Source organism: Oncorhynchus keta, chromosome 1 (assembly GCF_023373465.1).
Source record: "Oncorhynchus keta strain PuntledgeMale-10-30-2019 chromosome 1, Oket_V2, whole genome shotgun sequence".
Lineage (NCBI taxonomy): Eukaryota > Metazoa > Chordata > Actinopteri > Salmoniformes > Salmonidae > Oncorhynchus > Oncorhynchus keta.
Genome location: NC_068421.1, coordinates 17216924 through 17238898, shown reverse-complemented (window position 1 = coordinate 17238898; position 21975 = coordinate 17216924). Strand labels below are relative to the sequence as shown.

The following is a 21975-nucleotide window of genomic DNA, read 5'->3' as shown; positions in this document are numbered from 1 at the left end:
TCAAATTGATTTATATAGCCCTTCGTACATCAGCTGATATCTCAAAGTGCTGTACAGAAACCCAGCCTAAAACCACAAACAGCAAGCAATGCAGGTGTAGAAGCACGGTGGCTAGGAAAAACTCCCTAGAAAGGCAAAAACCTAGGAAGAAACCTAGAGAGGAACCAGGCTATGTGGGGTGGCCAGTCCTCTTCTGGCTGTGCCGGGTGGAGATTATAACAGAACATGGCCAAGATGTTCAAATGTTCATAAATTACCAGCATGGTTAAATAATAATAATGGCTGGAGCTGAATGGTACCAAATGCATCAAACACATGGTTTCCATGTGGTTGACACCATTCCATTAGCGCCGTTCCAGCTATTATTATGAGCCATCCTCCCCTCAGCAGCCTCCTATGATATACATACAGTAAGTATGTTTATATACATAATTGAAGTCATTCATGCACTCTTCCTTGTGCATGAGCGCCTCCCTCTGGACACTCGCGAGGCCCCATGTGCAGATGTTATAGCGTTACACGACCAGCGTGGGGCGGTAGACCTCGATGCCCAACAAATTGCTAAACCAGTCGCACTCGTACACATGAAGGACTAGGAAATATACAACATTTCAAACAAGGGGAGGCGACAAATAAGGAAAACAAAGGAGCCTCCAATCCAACAAGACGAACCGGTACATAGTCGTTAGCGTTTCAGACATCAGTGGAGAGTGATAAGATCGAGTTTGTAAGGTTTGATATTGCATTTGTCATTTGGATAACACAATTAGCTGGCCTGCCTGCATTGGCCAATGATGTTCGCTAACGCCAGGCAGTTATCTGTCTAACTATCGACGTTAGCCAGCTAGCGGAGGCCTGTTAAAGCTTTCAAGCGTATCACGTTATTTGTTCGCTGCTACACGAGACGTTCAAGACCTTGAATGTAAAAAATAGCAAGCAAATTTTGATCTTCCTATCTTCAACTACAGTAGTTAGTACAGTAACTAGCTACCTGGCGCTGTTATAGCCAACTAACTAACTAGATTTCTGGTTAACGTTAGCTAGTTAGACAGCATTGCCGTTGTGGTAGTTAGCAAGCGAGCTAACTACTATTTAAAGGCCTGTTGTGTATTTAGGCCTCCCGTATGGACCACAATATGAGACGTCAGTTGGCAGGATTGCACGACTTTGTGGACACTACCGAGCAGTTTACAATTAGCCAACACGAAATATTGTGCGCAGACGCTGGCTGACATCTGCACCACACACCCTATTTTGAGGCTCCATGGCATGGATAACGAGGGCGGTTCCCTGTTTTAGGGCTTGCTGATGTTAGCTAAGCTACATTAGCAATGAGCGAGTGATGCAAGAATGTTTTGGTAGTTCATAGTTAGTTCGCAACTGCACACGTTGTCTTCAAACTTGCTAGCTACACTACTCTTCTTTCCAATGTCTATCTCCAATGCTAGCCCGTACTACTAGTTAAATTAGGGACCAATACCAGTCTAGTAGGCTACCATTATCGCACGAGTTGAACGTACTATTAACGTTACCAAAATCACAATGGAAATGCACCATGATGGTTTCCAAAGACACTGCTTGCTAGTTGGCTATGTATGCAATCTGCACAGATACAATTGTGAATTCGTTATTCTCTATATAGTACTTAAACATTTTACATCGGTGTTGTCCGCTTATCTACATCATTCTAATAACTAAAGGGGGTCACGTTGAAATAGACCATGGTTGGCCAAATTCTGATCTGGGGCCTCCCCTTCATCCACGTTTTGGTTTCTGACCTAACACTACACAGCTGATTAAAATAACCAACTAATCAAGGTTTGATTATCTGAATCCACTGTGTAGTGTTAGGGCAAAAAACAAAACGTTTGGGAAACCCTGGAGTAGAGGAGTGCTGCCTACATTAATTAACTTTAGCCTGCGAGTGAAATATGGATTGCCCAGAGATTCAGTTCAAACCAGGGGCGGGTGTCTGTGTTTCTATTTTAATCTGTTAACATGGGACACATCAGATATGACCAGGCTAGGTCTTGCTTTAGTGCTGGTTGGTTATATTCTTGAATCCAGTGCTGGGTTCTAATTCTAAATGTAGATGCCAAGACAGGTCAGAGACTGAGCAAGACTGTGCCAGGGTTTGGGTTCACAGGTCAGGGGAAGATCACAGGGTTTGGGTTCACAGGTCAGGGGAAGATCACAGGGTTTGGGTTCACAGGTCAGGGGAAGATCACATCTGGAAACGGGTTGCCAAAGTAGACTGACTGGTCTGGTACATCACCCTGTGTCTCGTTCATTAACCGTTACATTCTGGGAGTTCACTGGTCTTGGCTGTACACATAACAGTGCTATTGGAATCCATGTTGGGTTTTGATAGCTGATGAATGCTCAACTCTTCTCTTTTATATCGAGGAGAAGTTGATTATTGATAACTGGTTGTGTGATTTGACAGCAACAACTGAGTTGCCATCAATCAATATTTTTATCGACTACAATCACCTACTTTCCTGATTTGTGTTGCTCAACTCCGTGTGAAAGCGCTTGTGCCAACTGAATCTGTTTTATGTAGTACATCAAGGCTGTTGCGTCTCCAGTTAAGCAACAACGAGGAGAAAGTAGGTTGTATTCAATGAAAGTATGAATTTCAGTATTCCCCGTGAAAGGACCACAGTTAGTTACAAACGTAGGTACATGTAAAAATCTAAATTCTTAAAAACGCCGACAAGTATCGACTGAGGGGACTCAATGGTGTTGCTATCAAATCAAGCAACCTGTTATTAATAACTCAACTCCATAATATAAGGGACTTGAGTGTTGTCATTGCATTGTCATGAATGTTCTAAAATGGGGTACATTTTCATTGAAAATAAGAATTTGTTCTTAACTGTCTTGCCTAGTTAAATTTGGGAATTCGAGGGGCCGCCAGTTGCCCATCCCTTGCCCTAGATAAAAGCTCAGTGAGAGAAGGTCTGACGTGTCCCACTGAGGGGCTCATGTATTCCCCCGGCTCTCACTGCTCTAGATACGGTTATAAGCACCTTACAGTTTGTCTGGGGAGGGGTGTGTGAGAGGATATGTGGTGGGTTTGTGTTTACACTAGTGGGGAGAGGCTGGAAAAGGGGAGAAGTACCGGTAGATGGAGGTTTCTGTGACCTTAACAACACTAGAAGGGGTCATGTAGGATAGGGCAGTGGACGTTCTACCTCTGTAATCATTGACTACCACTGACCAATCAGTCATGTCTCCATGTCACCTCCTCTTATCATGCAACTGGTCAGTAAACCAATCAATTTGATCCATAGTTAAAGTAAAAACAACCCCCGCAGTTAGCCTGCCCTTTCAACAACCTCATGCACAATTAGAGTAATGCTTAATATCAAATCTCAGTATGAGGGTGAGGATCAACATTTTGCTTCCACCTCTTTTAGCTGTTTCCTGTCTTCAGATCAATCTGTTTAGCCTGCCCCTCTACATCCTGTTGTTTCTTAGCACTATGAATCTTGGTGTCAGTGTGACTTATGAATTGTGAGTCAGTAGGTTATTAATTGTGGGTGAGTAGTATCTTTGTATCAGTATGATTCATGATGAATAGTGAGTCACATTGTTAGTGCCTTTACTGATTTGGCTCCTCCTCACTGAGCTCTGAGTCTGTACTGATGCAGTTTGAACAACTGTCACAGTTTGGTTTAGTCTTTCTCTGCAGAGCCCTTTCTTTCTCTCTTTCTCATTTATCATCTCCAGTTGATATTTTCTCTCTCCTCTGTGGATAGGTAGGACTGTGCACTCGCTGCTTGGTCGACCACGGTAACCACCACCATGCCGTTCCCCTTTGGCAAGTCCCACAAGTCGCCGGCGGACATCGTCAAGAACCTGAAGGACAACATGACGGTGTTGGAGAAACACGACATCTCTGACAAGAAGGCTGAGAAGGTAAACACAAAGACAGACAGTACCTCCAAGTTACACCTCTCTCCCACTTCTCTAACTTGATTAGTGACCTCAGAAATTCTATGGAAGCGATGGAGTGGGGAATTTCAAACCCCTCCCTCTAAGAGTTTGAATTGACGACAGTGTAAATAAATGAATAGGCAGGCCTCTCCAACTCTGTTCCTGGAGAGCTACCCTTCTGTAGGTTTTCATTCCAACCCTAGCTGTAACTAACCTGATTCAGCTTATCAACCAACTAATTATTAGAATCAAGTGTGGTAGATTAGGGTTGGAGTGAAAACCTACAGGACGATCGCTTTCTGGGAACAGGGTTGGAGTGTGAACCTACCGGACGGTCACTCTCTGGGAACAGGGTTGGAGTGTGAACCTACCGGACGGTCACTCTCTGGGAACAGGGTTGGAGTGTGAACCTACCGGACGGTCGCTCTCTGGGAACAGGGTTGGAGTGTGAACCTACCGGACGGTCGCTCTCTGGGAACAGGGTTGGAGTGTGAACCTACCGGACGGTCACTCTCTGGGAACAGGGTTGGAGTGTGAACCTACCGGACGGTCGCTCTCTGGGAACAGGGTTGGAGTGTGAACCTACCGGACGGTCGCTCTCTGGGAACAGGGTTGGAGTGTGAACCTACCGGACGGTCACTCTCTGGGAACAGGGTTGGAGTGTGAACCTACCGGACGGTCGCTCTCTGGGAACAGGGTTGGAGTGTGAACCTACCGGACGGTCGCTCTCTGGGAACAGGGTTGGAGTGTGAACCTACCGGACGGTCGCTCTCTGGGAACAGGGTTGGAGACCCCAGGTGTAATATGGTATCTGTGTTTCGAAAATATATATGAACAAAAATAATTGCCTGTCATGTTTGACTAGAGACATTGGTCCCAACAACCTGTTGAGGGTTTCCTTTCATAACAAACCATCTCTACACTCTGAAGAAAGTGTATGATGGGATAATCTCAGTGCAACATGGGATGGTGGGTGTTAGGGGTTAGCTAGGTCAGAGGAAACAGTATGGTGACTGATGGAGAGCTAGCTTATATAATGTAGAGAGCTCATTTCATCTGTGTCTGGCTCTGTGTGTGTCCAGGCCACGGAGGAGGTGTCTAAGAGCCTCGTGGCGATGAAGGAGATTCTGTATGGCACCAATGAGAAGGAGCCCCAGACAGAAGCGGTGGCCCAGCTGGCCCAGGAGCTTTACAACAGTGGCCTGCTCAGCACCCTCGTAGCTGACCTGCAGCTCATCGACTTTGAGGTGAAACACTTTTACACTGTGTTTGTTTGTCTTTGGGACAGATGCAGGGATATGAGAGATTTCTTTTGAGATGCTGACTAGAAAGGTGGGTCTCCTTTGGGAGGAGTGATATAGATGAGAGAGACCGATTTGTGTCGCTGTACAGAAAGAGTCAAGACTGACTGTGTTCAGTCTCTTCTACTGGCACATGGACATGCTTTCACAGGGACATGTTTTTTTCCTCACTGCAGTGTGTGTGTGTGTGTGTGTGTGTGTGTGTGTGTGTGTGTGTGTGTGTGTGTGTAGACTTCACTGAGTCAATGTGGTGTGATTCTCCTCTTCCTCTTTGACACGCTCAACCTCCACATCCTTCAGTTGGTCTGGGTCATTCTCACCCATCAGAAGAGACATCTGTCTTAGCTATTCCTGCTATAGGGAGGCTGAAATTGATAATGGGTGCAAAAACAACGCAATGATACTAATATGAAATGTTACAATTCACCAATGGTGCTAATAGGTGAATGTTTTTATCACCATAACATGTATAAGAACATTGAATTCAGAATTTCGGTTCAGAAAAACTTTATGGCTGACCCTTTGTGATTTTTAACACTTTTCTGACATGGCTTCATGTCATTTCTGTACAACATCAGGGTAAGAAGGATGTGGCTCAGATCTTCAACAACATCTTGAGGCGTCAGATCGGGACGCGGACGCCCACGGTGGAGTACCTCTGTACTCAGCAGAACATCCTCTTCGTGCTGCTCAAAGGGTGAGGCCTGGGGTGCCCAAACTCACACTACAACCTGTCATTTACAATGTTGGGGTGTCCTGTTTTTGTGTTGGTTACCACATTGTCTCAATACAAAATAATTAAATGCATCGAAATAGAAAGATAACAATTGCAGAAGTTGACAGAAAGCCGATATTGATAGTAATAACTGGAGACTTAACAAAGTCCTATATCAGGGATCATCAACTAGATTCAGCCATGGGCAGATTTGTTTATTTTTTATTGAGTGGATGGTCGGTCGGGGGCCAGAACATGATTACAAATCATTTGTAGACTGCAAATTTACTGAAAGAAACCCAAACAGATGTGTGTGACTAATACACAATCATTTCCAACCTTGCTTACATTTGTATACGATGTCTCTATTATGTGTGGGAATACTTAAACAGATTTCTTATAGTAAAATCACCTGGAACTGATTTTCTGGTGTTTTTACAGTCAGAATGGATAATTATTTTTTAAAGTACCGGACACTCCTGAACTATCTTGTGCTTAGCTGTTTTTAAAAGGCTTAGCCTGTATTCTCTTCTCTTTCTCCATTTGATAGGCTATATGAATGACCTTTGGCATTGCTTCATTGTTTTATGTGTGTCTTTCTCCCGATCAAACAATGAATGTAAAGGAGTTCCATTTCAAAGTAATTTTTCTCGCCTAATAACACAAGTTAGTCAGAGGACTAATAATGAGGGAGAACAAAGCATATCAATATTCTATAAAAACATCTAATAACCAGTTTAAGCTTAAGTAATGATCAGTGCAGACCATGAATATCCCTCCAAGAGAGGTTTAAAAGCTTTACGACAACTTAAAGTTAGAAACACCAGCTTATTTCCCAAATATTCTAGCCTACGAAGGAGTTGTCCTAAAGTTGTGTCTTTCATAAATAACACAAATGAATGTCTATAGCCTAAGACTAGGCATAGGCTATTTTCAATCACAGCTTTATGATAGATAGAAGAAACAACGTTTATTTTCCTATTTTATGAGGCATTTATTATCCAGTTGTGAAGACGGTAGATTGTTTCTATCCAGCCCATGATGTAGTCCTATAACCTACACTACATGACCAAAGTATGTGGACACCTGCTCGTTGAACATCTCATTCCAAAATCATGGGCATTAATATGGAGTTGGTCCCCCTTTGCTGCTATAACAGTATCCACTCTTCTGGGAAGGCTTTCCACTAGATGTTGGAACATTGCTGCAGGGACTTCAGCCACAAGAGCATTAGTGAGGCCGAGCACTGATGTTAGGCCTGGCTCAAAGGTGGCGTTCCAATTCATCCCAAAGGTGTTCGATGGGGTTGAGGTCAGGGCTCTGCAGGCCAATCAAGTTCTTCCACACTAATCTCAACAAACCTTTTCTGTATTGAGGTCGTGTTGTACACGGGGGCATTGTCACGGTGAAACAGGAAAGGGCCTTCTCTAAGCTGTTACCACAAATTTGTAAGCACAGAATCATCTAGAATGTCTTTGTATGTTGTAGCATTTAAGATTTCCCTTCACTGGAACTAAGGGGCCTAGCCCGAACCATGAAAAACAGCCCCAGAACGTTATTCCTCTTCCACCAAACTTTACAGTTGGCACTATGCATTGGGGCAGGTGTTTCCACTGCTCCAGAGTCCAATGGCGCCGAGCTTTACACCACTCCAGCCGATGCTTGGAATTGCGCTTGGTGATCTTAGGCTTGTGTGCTGCTGCTTGGCCATGGAAACCCATTTCATGAAGCCCCCGACGAACAGTTCTTGTGCTGACGTTGCTTCCAGAGTCCGGTTGGAACTCTGTAGTGAGTGTTGCGCTTCAGCACTCGGCGGTCTTGTTCTGTGTGGCCTACCACTTTACAACTGAGCTGTTGTTGCTACTAGACATTTCCACTTCACAATAACATCACTTGTGCCCCAGTTGACCGGGGCAGCTCCTGCAGGGCAGAAATTTGACGAACTGACTTGTTCGGAAGGTGGCATCCTATGACGGTGTCATGTTGAAAGTCACTGAGCTCTTCGGTACGGGCCACTCTACTGCCAGTGTTTGTCTATGAAGATTGCATGGCTGTGTGCTCAATATTTATATACCTGTCAGCAATAGGGGTGGTTGAAATAGCTGAATCCACTAATTTGAAGGAGTTTCCACATACTAGTGTAGCTCACTTCAGTAAGACAGCCTGTTCCTCATGACAGTCAGTCACTGCTCCATCACAGCACACACACCTGCTCCTTGCTAGAGCTCCTCCACAATAAAGGAATGTTAGAAAAGATGTACCTGCTATTAGCCTCTGCCCAGGCGTTCAATAACATTCTCTTTTGTCATGATTCATCCCGTTGTATTGGATTTCACGCTGTAGCCCGACTGTCGTTTTAACTGTTTTCTTTTTCCAACAAGATTTTTTTGTTGTTGGGGGGGGTTGGCCAATAGGGGGCGATAGCATCGTATGTCAATGTTTTATGGGTACATAATTACGTTAGGACAAAGGTTGACATCGCCCAAGCCTACTTGCGTCTTAATAACGGGATACCTCCTTCCTATTCAAATGTCCACCTGGTAGGTACGAGTCTCCAGAGATCGCTTTGAACTGTGGCATCATGCTGAGGGAGTGTATCAGGCACGAGCCGCTGGCCAAGATCACTCTGGGGGCCGAGCAGTTCTACGACTTCTTCAGATACGTGGAGATGTCCACGTTCGACATCGCTTCAGACGCATTCGCCACTTTTAAAGTGAGTTTTCCAAAATGACTGCCGTTTTTCTCAGAACTGTAATATCTCAGACCCCCTAGGACCGTGGGTTTCTTGGGACCTAAATAGAGGGCCTGCATTTTTATCTCATTGGTTAAAATACCTGTATATTTTCCTCTTCCAGGACTTGCTAACGAGACACAAGATTCTGAGTGCAGAGTTCCTGGAGCAGCATTACGACAGGGTAAGTCCTCCACATCGTGCTGAGGTGTCCTCGCCGGGTTACATATCTCCATGACGCGTTTCTTTGAATTCAATTTTTTCTGAATAGCAACCTATCCTGGTTAACGGAGCTTTTTAAGACTGAGGTCACGCCAGGATAAGCTGAGTTTATTTGCGCTAAACCCCAGCCTGACAACGGAGTATTTCAGAGACATCTGAGATCCATGAAAAGTATACCAGGGAATATGGAAATTACCTTGGCAGCACAGTACTCAGTACCTAACAACAAAAAAACAGGCATTCGACACTGGCTGTTTTGAATACAAGGCAGCTCCCTGTCTATCGGTGTGAGAATGTCACTAGTTGGCTTGTCACTGAGTTTGCAAACAAGCAGATGCACTCTGAAATAGCGCTTGACATTCACTATGATTCTTTCTCCTCCCCTCCCTCCAGTTCTTCAGTGAATATGAGAAGTTACTCCACTCTGAGAACTACGTGACTAAAAGGCAATCCCTCAAGGTAAGAACGTTGGTCCTGTTGTCGTAAACCGCTGTCAATTGTATTTTGATGTATACCTGTTTTTCAGGGCTAAGTATAGATGGTCTTTTACATGGTGTTTGGTTACTGAATATCACCAAGCTGACTGATGTTGCATCAGTCTGTGGATGTAGTAGGTTTTAGTTACATTTCATCTGCCTGGTAACGTCCTCTTATTTTTGCCAATGCATAGCAGTATCTTCACTTTGCCTTGTGTAAACCCAACTATAATGACTATCTGTTTATTTACATTTACATTTACATTTAAGTCATTTAGCAGACGCTCTTATCCAGAGCGACTTACAAATTGGATTTATATAGTTTTAGCTGAATCTTGTTTCAAACCTGGCATTTAAATTAATTATTACTTTATCACCTACCACAGACTAATTGCAATTATTACTTCATGTTTTTTTGTCACACTGAAACAATCTAGTTGCTGGGAGAGCTTCTTCTCGATCGACACAATTTCACCATCATGACGAAATACATCAGCAAGCCAGAGAACCTCAAGCTAATGATGAACCTTCTTCGAGACAAAAGCCGCAACATCCAGTTTGAGGCCTTCCATGTCTTCAAGGTAAAATAAAAAAAGGAGAGACTAGCATAAGGCTATAGCAGGCGGTGCAATTTGACGAGTTTAGTTAGATTGTAAGAATAATTTGTCCTTCCTTCCCCTGTAGGTGTTTGTGGCCAACCCCAACAAGACACAGCCCATCTTGGACATTCTTCTGAAGAACCAGACCAAACTCATCGAGTTCCTCTCCAAGTTCCAGAACGACAGGACGGAGGACGAACAGTTCAATGATGAAAAGACGTACCTGGTCAAACAGATCAGAGATCTGAAGAGGCCGTCCCCCCAGGAGGCCTGAGGGAGGGGCTTAAGGGGTCCAGACAACATCTGGATAACGGACTCATCAGCAGCCGCTGCTGTTCTGGTTTTTCCACCATTTTGAGGAAGAAAAAAAATAACTCGCCCACATCAAGTCATCAGGAAGTCTCCCGCTCATTCTGCTGTTCAACGCAATGGACATTAGATTTATTTTTTTCTATTTTTATTTCTAGTATCTCCTTTTAAAAAGATGAACATAATAGATGCTGCTTGTTTCTTCCACATTAAGACATGTGGAAGGGTAACATCAACAACACAACAAAGGTCATTCAAACATAGTAACAACGAAATCTACATTTGAGTGCTATGCAGACTTCTGACACACACGTAGTGCTATAATATGAACATAAACGTTGAGGTGAAAAGGTACTAGCAAAGTGAGCATGGTTGCATGCCTTGTTGGAATGTGACAGATCCATCGCTGTACTTGGCTAAACGCTGGCCCTGTCTACTTGGTGTCACAGTCTGCAAAAAGCACGTACCAGCTACAACTCTGATCTATGCTTTCATCGTATACAGCAGCAACAGTGATACATTTTGAAATGGGTTCTCCAATGGCCTCATACCAAACCATGCAGCTATTGGTGTGTTGTGAAACAGCACAAAGCGAATGATATGGGTAAAATGCTAGATATTATTTCGGTACAGGCCTGACTTGTTCTGGGACAGGGTGAACATGTACATATTGACTTTTATTTTTGCTTTGTAGATTTTGTTGAAACATTGACAAATGAATATATATATTTTACCTTAAATCAAGTTTTACGGTAATTCTAATCAAATTCATTTTTAAGAGGAAAAATCTGTCTTTTTTTTGCATTTAATTTTACTGCTGAATTTAAATGGTGGCTGTTTTTTTTTTGTACATAATGTCCAGCCAGGGCCAGCTCTTACATTGTTAACCTAGAGGACATTACTAATAATTAGTACAGCTGGGGAATGTAATGGTATTAGCCCAGATCTCTTAATCCTCTTATCTTTCCGTCTGTATTTCAGTAACTCGGACGACTAAAATGTGCTGGGGTGCCAGGACAGTGGGGTGGAGGGGAGGCCTGGAGGGAATGGGATGGGGCAAGGTGATAACTAAAACATCAAGCCTGTGTGTTTGTGCTGAGCAGCCAGCCAATGGTCACCTTACCCTGCTCAGACATTGCATGTATCAACCAATGGTTGCGTGCCACGTCATCCACTGAGAGATTGCTATAACATATGTGGTTAGCTGATACGTAAAATATATCCTTTTCAAGCATTGTAAGATCTGGCAGGTGTCAGCAATGCCTGGGTAGAGGAACACGCCCTCCATCACCCAACTGGAATCTGATCCGGGAGGGGGGGTTGAGGGGGATTTCCGAGAATCGCATCATTCTTCCCCCCACTCATCCACTCTGGTTTATTATGATATTCACTGCTTTCTGGGGGTGTTGCACCATATCTAGTGAGCTTCAGGAGTTGACAATTATTTGGCGCATTCAAATGTTTCCCCTTCACCACCCAGTTTGAGCCCTTTTCATTGGGATTGAAATTCCAGTACAATTCCAGAGCATTAAATATGTTCTTTGGAGATTGTTTAAATGTTTACTTTACACTGACTGAGCTAATCTGCCATTTCAAACACCGGATTTATTTGAGGGATGGAGTTGATTGGATAATATGAATATATTGCATATATACCACTCAAAAGACATGTTTACTTGCAGTGAAGGATATGGTCCAAGAGTGATGTTGAGCCAAGTGCTTTTGACTGAAAGCTCAAGATATCCCAATAGATGGCAGATCAACCATTTCATTGTGCAAACCAACAGAGACCAGTATTCCTCAATGCATACTTAAATTGCATGTTCCTCTACTGGCTGCATGGTACTCTCTACAAGCAATGTTGTACTGGAATTTTCTTCCAAAAATAACAAATGACCATTTGAGAGAGCTTGAAATTATTTGGCTATGTCTAACCTTTGACTCCAGTCCCAGCACATTGAGTGTGTGGGTGCTTTCAGCAGTGTCAAAGGCTTTGGCCTTACCATCTAAACATAAATAAATGAAAAACATTTGGAATAAATTTAACCATTGCTCAGTGTTAATTGTTTCTCATTGTCCTTTCCTGTATCTGTCTGCTGAATGTATGGAAGAGTAAAATCTTTATTTTTATTTTTTATCCAGCACTCAATTTACGGTATATACCCTATCCTGGATGTTGACGACGTGTGCGTTATTTAGCTGTACTTGGCTATTGTATACTTTTCTTTTTATAAACAGAATCTGCTAATGATACCGCATAATTATCAGTTCCTCCTTTCTCTATTTTTTTCACAGACGGTACTCTTCACACACTACTCATCATCACGTAGACGTAACTCATTCCAGTGCCTGTGCCTTTAAGTGGGCTTAAAAGTCAAACTTCCGGTAGATTGATACCACCAGCTATATTGTATCAGTAACAACAGAAGAGGCTCGCAAACGAAAGGGGATCTAGCTACTGTAGCTAGAAAGAATCGAAACCCACCCGACCAGTCTTTGACAGGGACAGCCATGGTCAAGATCACTTTCCAGTCCGTCGCGGGACAGAAAGCCGAGAAAGAGCAGAATGATGGCGACAAGACCGATATTCTCATAACCCATCCAATGGTAAATTAGTGATGCATTTCTCTGTTGTGGTTGGCAACATATATCGCTTTGTGTGCTGTGCCCTTCGATAAAAACAGCTAGCCAGCGCTACCTCCAGCAATTATGAAGTGACGCGCGGTGGGCTGTCAAGCGTCTGCAGGGCATTTTACCGGTACAATCATCGACGTAACAGGAGCATTTTTAACGTTATTTGTCAGCAAAGCAGCCATTGTCATTTATAAGGAAATAAAACGATGCTGTGCGGCTAACGAGCTCTTAGTGGACATTTAGCCAAATAGTCTACGGATAAAGGGGAACTGCTAACATTACTATTGAACATAGTTAAGTGGATGTTCTTAGACCGATTAGCTTTATTGACATAAATTATTTAGGCCAACGTTAGACTCTGAGAATTTAACTCTAATGTTGTCAATATTGGAGTTAAATTCTTAGCTCTAAGAACCTAAACCAAGAAGGATCAAATTGTTATTTAAGCATAGGCCTATAATGTTGGCTGTGGGTTATGAATAATTATATCTCTTGGGAAATGTGAATGGATTACAATAAAAACATGTTTACCAAACACAGGCAGCAGACAAAATGGCAGCTGGAGGTTACTGCTGGCCATGCAAGTGTTATTTAATAAGGAGCATCACTGTGCCAGCAGTAGGCTACATTTCTAAACTTGTGATTCAGTCGTTCAAGGAAAGCTTGGCTTCTCAGCATCCTGCTGTTTCAAATCCAATAAAATATGCCTTTCTTTCAGTCAGCCCCCTGCATTCAGTAATGAACTACAATGAAAGCCTGAGACAAGTATTTGGTCAAAGGTTTGAAATCTGCATCTTCACCAATTAGGCTGTATGTGTGCCTGTTTTTATCTCAAGGGTAAGTTGGCAGTGACCTGTTGGCAGTTACCTTCTATAATATAGTGTTTTGTTGGAAATGTAGACAGACTATCGTCACATTTTCAGTCCACCTAAGGCCCTCCTATCTCAATCAGCAGGGAAGAACACTGGTAAAAATCTGTCTCTGTGGGGAAAACGCACACAGACAGTGAAAATGATGCCTAGTCTATCCCTTCATCCTTGTGCATCTTATCTCCTAGTTTATCCTTCACCACAGGTTGTCATAACACTAAGAGTTTTGCTTTGATAGTCTGTGAGCTGTTTTCATACATAGGCAATAGCTGCGTCAGGAGATTTTTCAAGTACCAGCTAAGAATAGCTTGCTTTGTTGTCTCCTATGCACAGAGCTCATCCTCCAGGATAAATGTACCTGTACACCCACCTATCCACCCACGTAGTTGCACATATACGGTAGAAAGGATTTCCGTTCACATCCGTCACATGTTATGTTAATTATCATAAATGGTTACGTGAGCGGTGTAGGCTACAATCGTGCGCCTATTGCCAGCCCGTGCCACCCTGCCAACAAACAGGTTGAGCGTGTGACAGAGGCAGATGGGGTGAGAGACTGGGGGTGGTGTTACACTTTGTCTTTAGAAGTGCCATGTTACTAGCCACTCTGTTATCCATCTCTGCCTCCCACGTTGCTGTTCCCCTGCTAAAACATGCAGATTTATTCTATCTAAGACCAGGAACATAATGCACTCTTAACCCCACCTGACTTAGTCTTCCCTGTTCTGATGTGCCTCCATATAATATCTGTGAAACACTAGCTTTTCACCAAGTACCAAAGCCTTACCAGTAAGCTTTGTCTGAGCTTCTTCTGTAGTGTGAGGCAGCCTGCTGTAGAAGTACACTGCCTGGACAGGACACTAGCCTGTGTTTAAGTATGTGGCCCTGTGTCTCTCCCTGTCAGGAGGATGAGGAGGAGCTGGTTCTGCCTCTGCGCTCAGGGAGATCTCCTCTGAATGGCCTATGCTGCCTGACCTTTGGCCTGGTGGTCTTCATGTCTGGTCTGGTGTTGGCCTCCATCTATGTCTACCGCTACTACTTCATACCCCAGGTACCTAGAACCTACATCCAGTGACTGCATGAGACAATACTCTATCGCTCTGTCCTCTATGGTCCTACACTATATATACAAAAGTATGTGGACACCCCTTCAAAATTGTGGATTTGGTTATTTCAGCCACCCCGTTGCTGACAGGTGTATCAAATGGAGCACACAGCAATGCAATCTCCATAGACCAACATTGGCAGTAGAATGGCCTTACTGAAGAGCTCAAGGACTTTGAACGTGGCGTCGTCAGAGGATGCCACCTTTCCAACAAGTCAGTTCGTCAAATTTCTGCCCTGCTAGAACTGCAACGATCAGCTGTAGTGCTGTTATTGTGAAGTGGAAACGTCTAGGAGCAACTGCGGCTCAGCCAAAAAAGTGGTAGGCCACACAAGCTCACAGAACGGACCACTATAGCGCATGGCATGTAAAAATTGTCCGTCATCGGTTGCAACCCTCACTACCGAGTTACAAACTGCCTCTGGAAGCAACATCAGCACAATAACTGTTCGTCGGGAGCTTCATGAAATGGGTTTCCATGACCAAGCAGCCGCAGACAAGCCTAAGATCACCATGCACAATGCCATGTGTTGGGTGGCGTAAAGCTCACAGCCATTGGACTCTGTAGCAGTGGAAAGTCCGACAGACAAATCTGGGTTTGGCAGATGCCAGGAGAACGCTTCCTTCCCGACTTTATTGTGCCAACTGTAAAGTTTGTTGGAGGAGGAGTAATGGTCTGGGGCTGTTTTTCATAGTTCGAGCTAGGCCCCTTAGTTCCAGTGAAGGGAAATCTTAACGCTACAGCATACAGTACGATGACATTCCAGAGGATTCTGTGCTCTCAACTTTGTGGCAACAGTTAGGGGAAGGCCTTTTCCTGTTTCAGCATGACAATGCCCCTGGGCACAAAGCGAGGTCCATACAGAAATGGTTTGTCGAGATCAGTGTGGAAGAACTTGATTGGCCTGCACAGAGCCCTGACCTCAACCCCATCAAACACTTTTGGGATGAATTGGAACGCCGACTGCAGGCCAGGTCTAATTGCCCAACATCAGTGCCCGACCTCACTAATGCTCTTGTGGCTGAATGGAAGCAAGTCCCTGCAGTAATGTTCCAACATCTATTGTAAACCCTTCCCAGAAGAGTGGAGGCTGTTATAACCGCAAAGGGAGACAATCTCCATATGAATGATTTTGGAATGAGTTGTTGTTCGAGCAGGTGTCCACATACTTCACATGTAGTGGGTCTTCTGATGTTGAATTTCTAAATGTGCATCCTGGTTTAACTGTCTCTGGTGGTGGTATAACGTACATTTTGAGGTCAGTTGTTTATCAGACATTGGTCCTTCTTTCCCAGTCTGAGATCATGAAATGTTCAATAATAGCAGTGACTGATAATGAGGATGGTAGTTAGTGATAGCCTTGCTAACTGTTCCCCTGGGCCTTGACCTAGATCCCAGAGGAGAGTCTGTTCCACTGCAGGGTTCGTTATGAGGACTCTGTGTACGCCCCTCTGAGAGGCAGACAGGAGCTGGAGGAGAACGTGGGCATCTACCTGGAAGACAACTATGAGCAGATCAGCGTGCCTGTGCCCCACTTTGGAGGAAGCGACCCTGCTGACATCATCCACGACTTTCACAGGGTGAGGAGGACTAGTCACATCCACGCACGAACCCACACACCTGATGTAGAGCCAATCGGCCAGGTTTTTGACATGCATAGTTTTATTTAGTTTAGTTTCTGTCTGTCATCAGGGACTGACTGCCTACCATGACATCGCTCTGGACAAATGCTATGTCATCGAGCTCAACACCACCATCGTTATGCCCCCACGGAACCTCTGGGAACTGCTGGTCAATGTTAAGGTAACATAAAGCCTGTCTCTCTCACTTTCTGTTTGAGATGCCATCTCCCATTTTCCATCTCCCATTTTTCCTCTTTGTCCCCGTCTCTCTCTCTGCCTCTGTCTTTCTGTCTCTCTCAATTCAAGGGGGTGTAATGGCTTGGGAAACATGTTTGCAAAGGGCTTTAATGGCATGGGAAACATGTTTACAAAGGGCTTTATTGGCATGGGAAACATGTTTGCAAAGGGCTTTATTGGCATGGGAAACATGTTTACAAAGGGCTTTATTGGCTTGGGAAACATGTTTACAAAGGGCTTTATTGGCATGGGAAACATGTTTACAAAGGGCTTTATTGGCATGGGAAACATGTTTACAAAGGGCTTTATTGGCATGGGAAACATGTTTGCAAAGGGCTTTATTGGCATGGGAAACATGTTTACAAAGGGCTTTATTGGCATGGGAAACATGTTTACAAAGGGCTTTATTGGCATGGGAAACATGTTTACAAAGGGCTTTATTGGCATGGGAAACATGTTTACAAAGGGCTTTATTGGCATGGGAAACATGTTTACAAAGGGCTTTATTGGCATGGGAAACATGTTTACAAAGGGCTTTATTGGCTTGGGAAACATGTTTACAAAGGGCTTTATTGGCATGGGAAACATGTTTGCAAAGGGCTTTATTGGCATGGGAAACATGTTTGCAAAGGGCTTTATTGGCATGGGAAACATGTTTGCAAAGGGCTTTATTGGCATGGGAAACATGTTTGCAAAGGGCTTTATTGGCATGGGAAACATGTTTGCAAAGGGCTTTATTGGCATGGGAAACATGTTTGCAAAGGGCTTTATTGGCATGGGAAACATGTTTAAATTGTCAACGCAAGTGAAATAAACAATAAATTAACAGTAAACATTACACACAAGTTTCAAAGGAATGGAGGCATTTGAAATGTCATTATGGCTATGTACAGTGTTATAATGTGCAAATATTCTCTCTCATTCTCTCTAACCCTGTCCACCCCCCCTCTGTGTTTAGAAGGGGACATACCTGCCCCAGACCTACATTATCCAGGAGGAGATGTTTGTGACAGGGAAGGTTCACAACATGCGCCAGCTGGGGCCCTTCATCTACCGCCTGTGTAACGGCAAGGACACATACCGCCTGAAACGCCGCGCCCGCAGACGTGAGTCGGGAAGGGGGGGTTCAGAGCTTTGTATAAGGTTGTGTGGGTCATTCAGGGTCTGAATGGTCTACCTATTCTCTTGTCTAATAAAAGTCTTTCACTGTCTGACCTGTAGGCATCAACAAACGGGAAGTGGCGAACTGCCATCGCATCCGCCACTTTGAGAACACGTTTGTGGTTGAGACAGTCATCTGTGATGGAGTGTAAACTGTTACCTCAGCATGACCTTCTGGCACGACACCCTAAGGCATAGCCACCTCTCCAGCCACTGTAGCGCATCCCTGTGTAGATACTTAGAATGACCTTTCAGTTGCACTTTAACTATGGTTTTGTCACTTTTTCCATATGTTTAACTCTTCTTTATAAACTATATTAGGAATTGTCAGTAGTGAGGTTTTCCTTGTGTTTCCTGGCTGCAATAATACATGTTTTTCTCTAATTTACCTTGGATGAAATGGTTTCATGTAGCAGAACCACTAAGCCAATTATGTTGGGGAGGTTTTTCCACTTAAGAGAACTGTGATGGCCTTGGCTGTCAGGGAAGACAACAGTTTCCATGTGTTGTCATGGCGACTACTTGATTTCCCTGCTCTTGAAATTACTGCGCGTGTGAAATCCTGCTACTGTCCCCCCCAGCACACCTCATGCTTCTCTTTTGTATTTCTTCTTCTTTAGCTCAGTCACCCTATCAAAGTAAAGGAAAACATGAATGTGAGTTTAAGAACCCTACAAAGTGAGTTAAGAACCAGTGTCCCTACAAAGTGAAGTAGACAAATTGGCCATTATTATTCTTTGTGTGTGTTTGCACCTGTATGTAAGGCCTCAAAAGTATAGAATCATGTACATGATGCTTAATGTAGTTATGTAATATTATAGCAGATTATTTCCAGCCAAGCTGCCCTTCTCCCTGTGAACGTGTCGGACTGTTTCTCCCTCCTTATTGATGCCCCTCTCATCACCTCTTATTGTTTATATTTCAGGGGAGGTCGAGCTTCTCCCCCTTCATTTGCACTCTTTATCAATGCTTTTGTGAGTCATTCTAGTAGAATTCTGTCATTTATTTTTCACCCTGCATGTGTGTTTCTCTAAGGATAAACTGCACTCTTAGAATCTTTTCTAAGAGCACGTTTAAAGCCTTGGTCCAGAGTCAGAGACTGGACTAAAGTAATGATTGCTGTGAGGGAGTTTATTATATCATATGCTAATATATACCTTAGACAGGTCTGTATATTTTGTCTGCTGGTGAAATCTTATCTGTGAATAAATTAGTTAAAACACCCAGGGGCTTCTATCCCTTGTTCTTTCTAAATAACTGTTACCACAAGGCACTACAGAGGGTATTGCGTACATCACTGGGACTCATTTTCCTACCATCCAGCACCTCTATACCAGGCGGTGTCAGAGGAAGGTCCTAAAAATGGTCAGACTCCAGCCACGCTAATCATACTGTCCTCTCTGCCATCGCATGGCAAGTGGTACCAGAGCGCCAAGTCGAGGTCCGAGAGGCTTCTAAACAGCTTCTACCCCCACAAGCCATAAGACTCCAGAACATCTAATCAAATGGCTACCCAGACTATATTCATTTGCCCCCCCCCCCTTTTAATGCTGCTGCTACTCTCTATTACTACTATGCATATAGTCACTTTCATATCTCTACTGCACATTGACTGTGTACCGTACCCTGTGTATATTGCCTCGCTATTGTTATTTTACTGCTGCTGTTTAATTATTTGTTACTTTCATTTCTTATGTTTTATTTTAAAACTGCATTGTTGGTTAAGGGCTTGTAAGTAAGCATTTCACTGTTGTATGTGACACAACATTTGATTTGTTGCGGGCCTTCATGGAACATTTTGCTGTCCCGATTCTCTTTGGTTCTCTGCGTGTGTCACCAGCCTTGTTTCAGTGTCTCGACTCTAGAGGTAACGGATCATATTCTTAAGTGTTAGTGGGTGAAAGTGTGAATCTAGGTTACTTAAAGTGGAGAGTTGTGGTATGCTCTGAGCTGTCTTTTAATAAGGGAAAGTGTAAACAATATCATGCACTGACCTGGTTTGGGCATAGTGGAAAAGCAACTTTGTTTTTCACACAGTTAAGTGTCGCATAGGAGTGGCGCCACCTGTCGGAAGACAATGACTCATTGGATGAATTTATTTGAATGGCACCTTTACACTGGCTTTCCTATACTAGACTCCATAGTGACTTTATGTCCTGTCTGTCTGTCATATAGCCTGTGCACAGATGTCCCTCCATATGGCAGGGCTCTGAGCCACAGAGCTGTTGGGTGGCTGCTGCTGCCTGCCTGGCTCCTCAGCCAGAAACTTCATGAATTATCAACAAAGTCACATGACTATCTGATGGTTGAACCAATCAACAAAGGGAACTGTTGGGCACCTGGCTCCGCATGTGAATGAAAGCCTTCGTAATTATTAGTACTTTGGGGGAAATGACACTGGTCGCTGTACAAAACCTATATACAGTAAATGTCAATGACTTCAGTCTTAACCATCAACATCACGAAGATAAGAGGTAAAATGTTTATTCTATAGAACAATTGTATTGGCACATCTTAAGTACAGATAAGCTCAATTAATCTTACAGAAGAAGAGATGAACTGTTACCACAAAAAGAAAAACTATAACATGTAATTTGACAAAATATCATTCTATATTTAAATATAAATTGTGGCATATTTAGGGACACATTTTGATGCTGTTACCTCAAACTATCTCCACTGGTAGTGGTTTCTCACTGTGTTCTCACCCTTCATCTACTTTCATGTGATGTGGCCTGAGAAACCTCCATGTCAGAACCCTCTTCTTCCAGAAAGCATCTAAAGAGAAGTACTACAACAGTGGATCTAGACAACAGTTGACGCTGGCCAGACAGAACATGGGCATGATAGCCTGCCTGATTTTGAATGACACGACGATGGAGGAGGGCAGGAAGAAGACAAACATCAGAAGGTTGATGGTGAAGATCAGCATGACGTTCATCTTGTTGACCCTGGCGGCATCACAGATGTTAGTGGCATCACAGCTCTTTATCTGACTGATCTGGTAGAGGCTCTCTGGAATGATGACTGCCACTATCAGGACCCAGATGAAGACGCAGGCCTTCCAGGCGTTGGTGGTGGTGCGGAGGTTACAGGACCTCAGAGGGTGGACCACAGCCTGTCCAGGCCAATGAAGGTGATGAAGACAGCGCTGGAGCGGATGTTGTTGTGGAACAGCATGGTGGTGGCTGTACAGGCCTGGATGCCCAGGGGCCAGGTGCCCGTGACGTAGAAGTAGACCCGGGTGGGCAGGGACAGGAGCAGCAGCAGGTCGGACAGAGCCAGGTGGCTCATGGAGACAGCGCTGGAGGATTTGAAGCCATGGCGGCAGAGCAGAACCCACAGTGACACGGCATTGAGCAGCAGGCCCAGCACCACCACGCAATGGCAGAGGCTGTCAGATAATAACTCCCCTCAGAGGAGAGTGCTCCTAAACTATCATTGTTGTTGTTCATGGTGTCTGTGCGTGTAATTTGAAAAGAGACAGAAACCACTCCCAAACCACTCACTCAATATTCTGGTTGCCACTTCCTGTCAGAGCAGTCTGCATAGAGGTTGAGCTGTTCTTAACTTCCGGAATGAAAGTGTTGAAACAGGAAGTGAGGGCGATTTATTTTCTCAGGAAGGTCCTCCCATCCTCTCTGCTGATAAGGTTGAAGACTCTTGACATCATGAATCATGTCTGAGTAACAAACTATCAACATGAAGAATCTCCGATCTCTGACCTATACAGACAGTCTGATAATTTTTTTACGAAAAGTGAGTTATTTGTAGTGAATAGTTATAAACAAACGTGTTGATCAAGAGCAACTGTCTAAAAAATGTAAATACCGTTTTACATTTTGAAATGGTCTGGATGTACACATCTTTACTGTCTAGATTGAGAGTGGGTGGATTGCATCTGAACAGTACATATCTGAACAGTGTATAATTATGTAGAAGCTTCTATTCAGTATGAATAAATGACAAGACTCAGGGTTGTAAATCCCATGCCTTTTGTTGATCAGATCAGTTAGTGTTAGATATGCCCTCTGAGATATTCTGTGGAACC

General features: G+C 43.8%; 2 protein-coding genes and 1 pseudogene across 3 annotated transcripts; 2 read left to right on the top strand and 1 right to left on the bottom strand.

The window, feature by feature from the left end:
* Window positions 1–540: 540 nt before the first annotated feature.
* On the top strand, window positions 541–12341 carry LOC118392191 (calcium-binding protein 39-like). Of its 2 annotated transcripts, none has more exons than XM_035784036.2 (9): window positions 541–674; window positions 3765–3924; window positions 5025–5189; window positions 5822–5940; window positions 8503–8671; window positions 8814–8873; window positions 9305–9370; window positions 9825–9968; window positions 10072–12341. In XM_035784036.2, the coding sequence occupies exons 2-9, from the start codon at window positions 3811–3813 to the stop codon at window positions 10258–10260; spliced, it is 1026 nt and encodes a 341-aa protein (XP_035639929.1). In that variant the 5' UTR covers window positions 541–674; window positions 3765–3810; the 3' UTR covers window positions 10261–12341. The 2 variants fall into 2 exon arrangements, with proteins under 2 accessions (XP_035639929.1, XP_035639841.1); XM_035783948.2 differs by having other exon boundaries at window positions 555–732.
* Window positions 12342–12675: 334 nt separating this feature from the next.
* On the top strand, window positions 12676–18254 carry LOC118392128 (integral membrane protein 2C-like). The gene is made up of 6 exons (XM_035783821.2): window positions 12676–12902; window positions 14703–14849; window positions 16296–16484; window positions 16597–16707; window positions 17722–17869; window positions 17985–18254. Exons 1-6 carry the CDS (start codon window positions 12807–12809, stop codon window positions 18074–18076), a joined length of 783 nt encoding a protein of 260 aa, XP_035639714.1. The 5' UTR covers window positions 12676–12806; the 3' UTR covers window positions 18077–18254.
* Window positions 18255–20383: 2129 nt separating this feature from the next.
* On the bottom strand, window positions 20384–21790 carry LOC118394555 (lysophosphatidic acid receptor 6-like; annotated as a pseudogene).
* Window positions 21791–21975: the final 185 nt, after the last annotated feature.

What these genes read in the sequence shown, in the direction of transcription:
- LOC118392128 (XM_035783821.2), top strand. Translation starts at nt 12,807, where the DNA reads ATGGTCAAGATCACTTTCCAGTCCGTCGCGGGACAGAAAGCCGAGAAA. An exon ending in TCATCCACGACTTTCACAGG is followed by an intron (nt 16,485 to 16,596) that starts GTGAGGAGGACT and finishes GTCTGTCATCAG; the next exon opens with GGACTGACTGCCTACCATGA. An exon ending in AACTGCTGGTCAATGTTAAG is followed by an intron (nt 16,708 to 17,721) that starts GTAACATAAAGC and finishes CTCTGTGTTTAG; the next exon opens with AAGGGGACATACCTGCCCCA.
- LOC118392191 (XM_035784036.2), top strand. Translation starts at nt 3,811, where the DNA reads ATGCCGTTCCCCTTTGGCAAGTCCCACAAGTCGCCGGCGGACATCGTC. An exon ending in TGCAGCTCATCGACTTTGAG is followed by an intron (nt 5,190 to 5,821) that starts GTGAAACACTTT and finishes GTACAACATCAG; the next exon opens with GGTAAGAAGGATGTGGCTCA. An exon ending in TGGAGCAGCATTACGACAGG is followed by an intron (nt 8,874 to 9,304) that starts GTAAGTCCTCCA and finishes CCCTCCCTCCAG; the next exon opens with TTCTTCAGTGAATATGAGAA.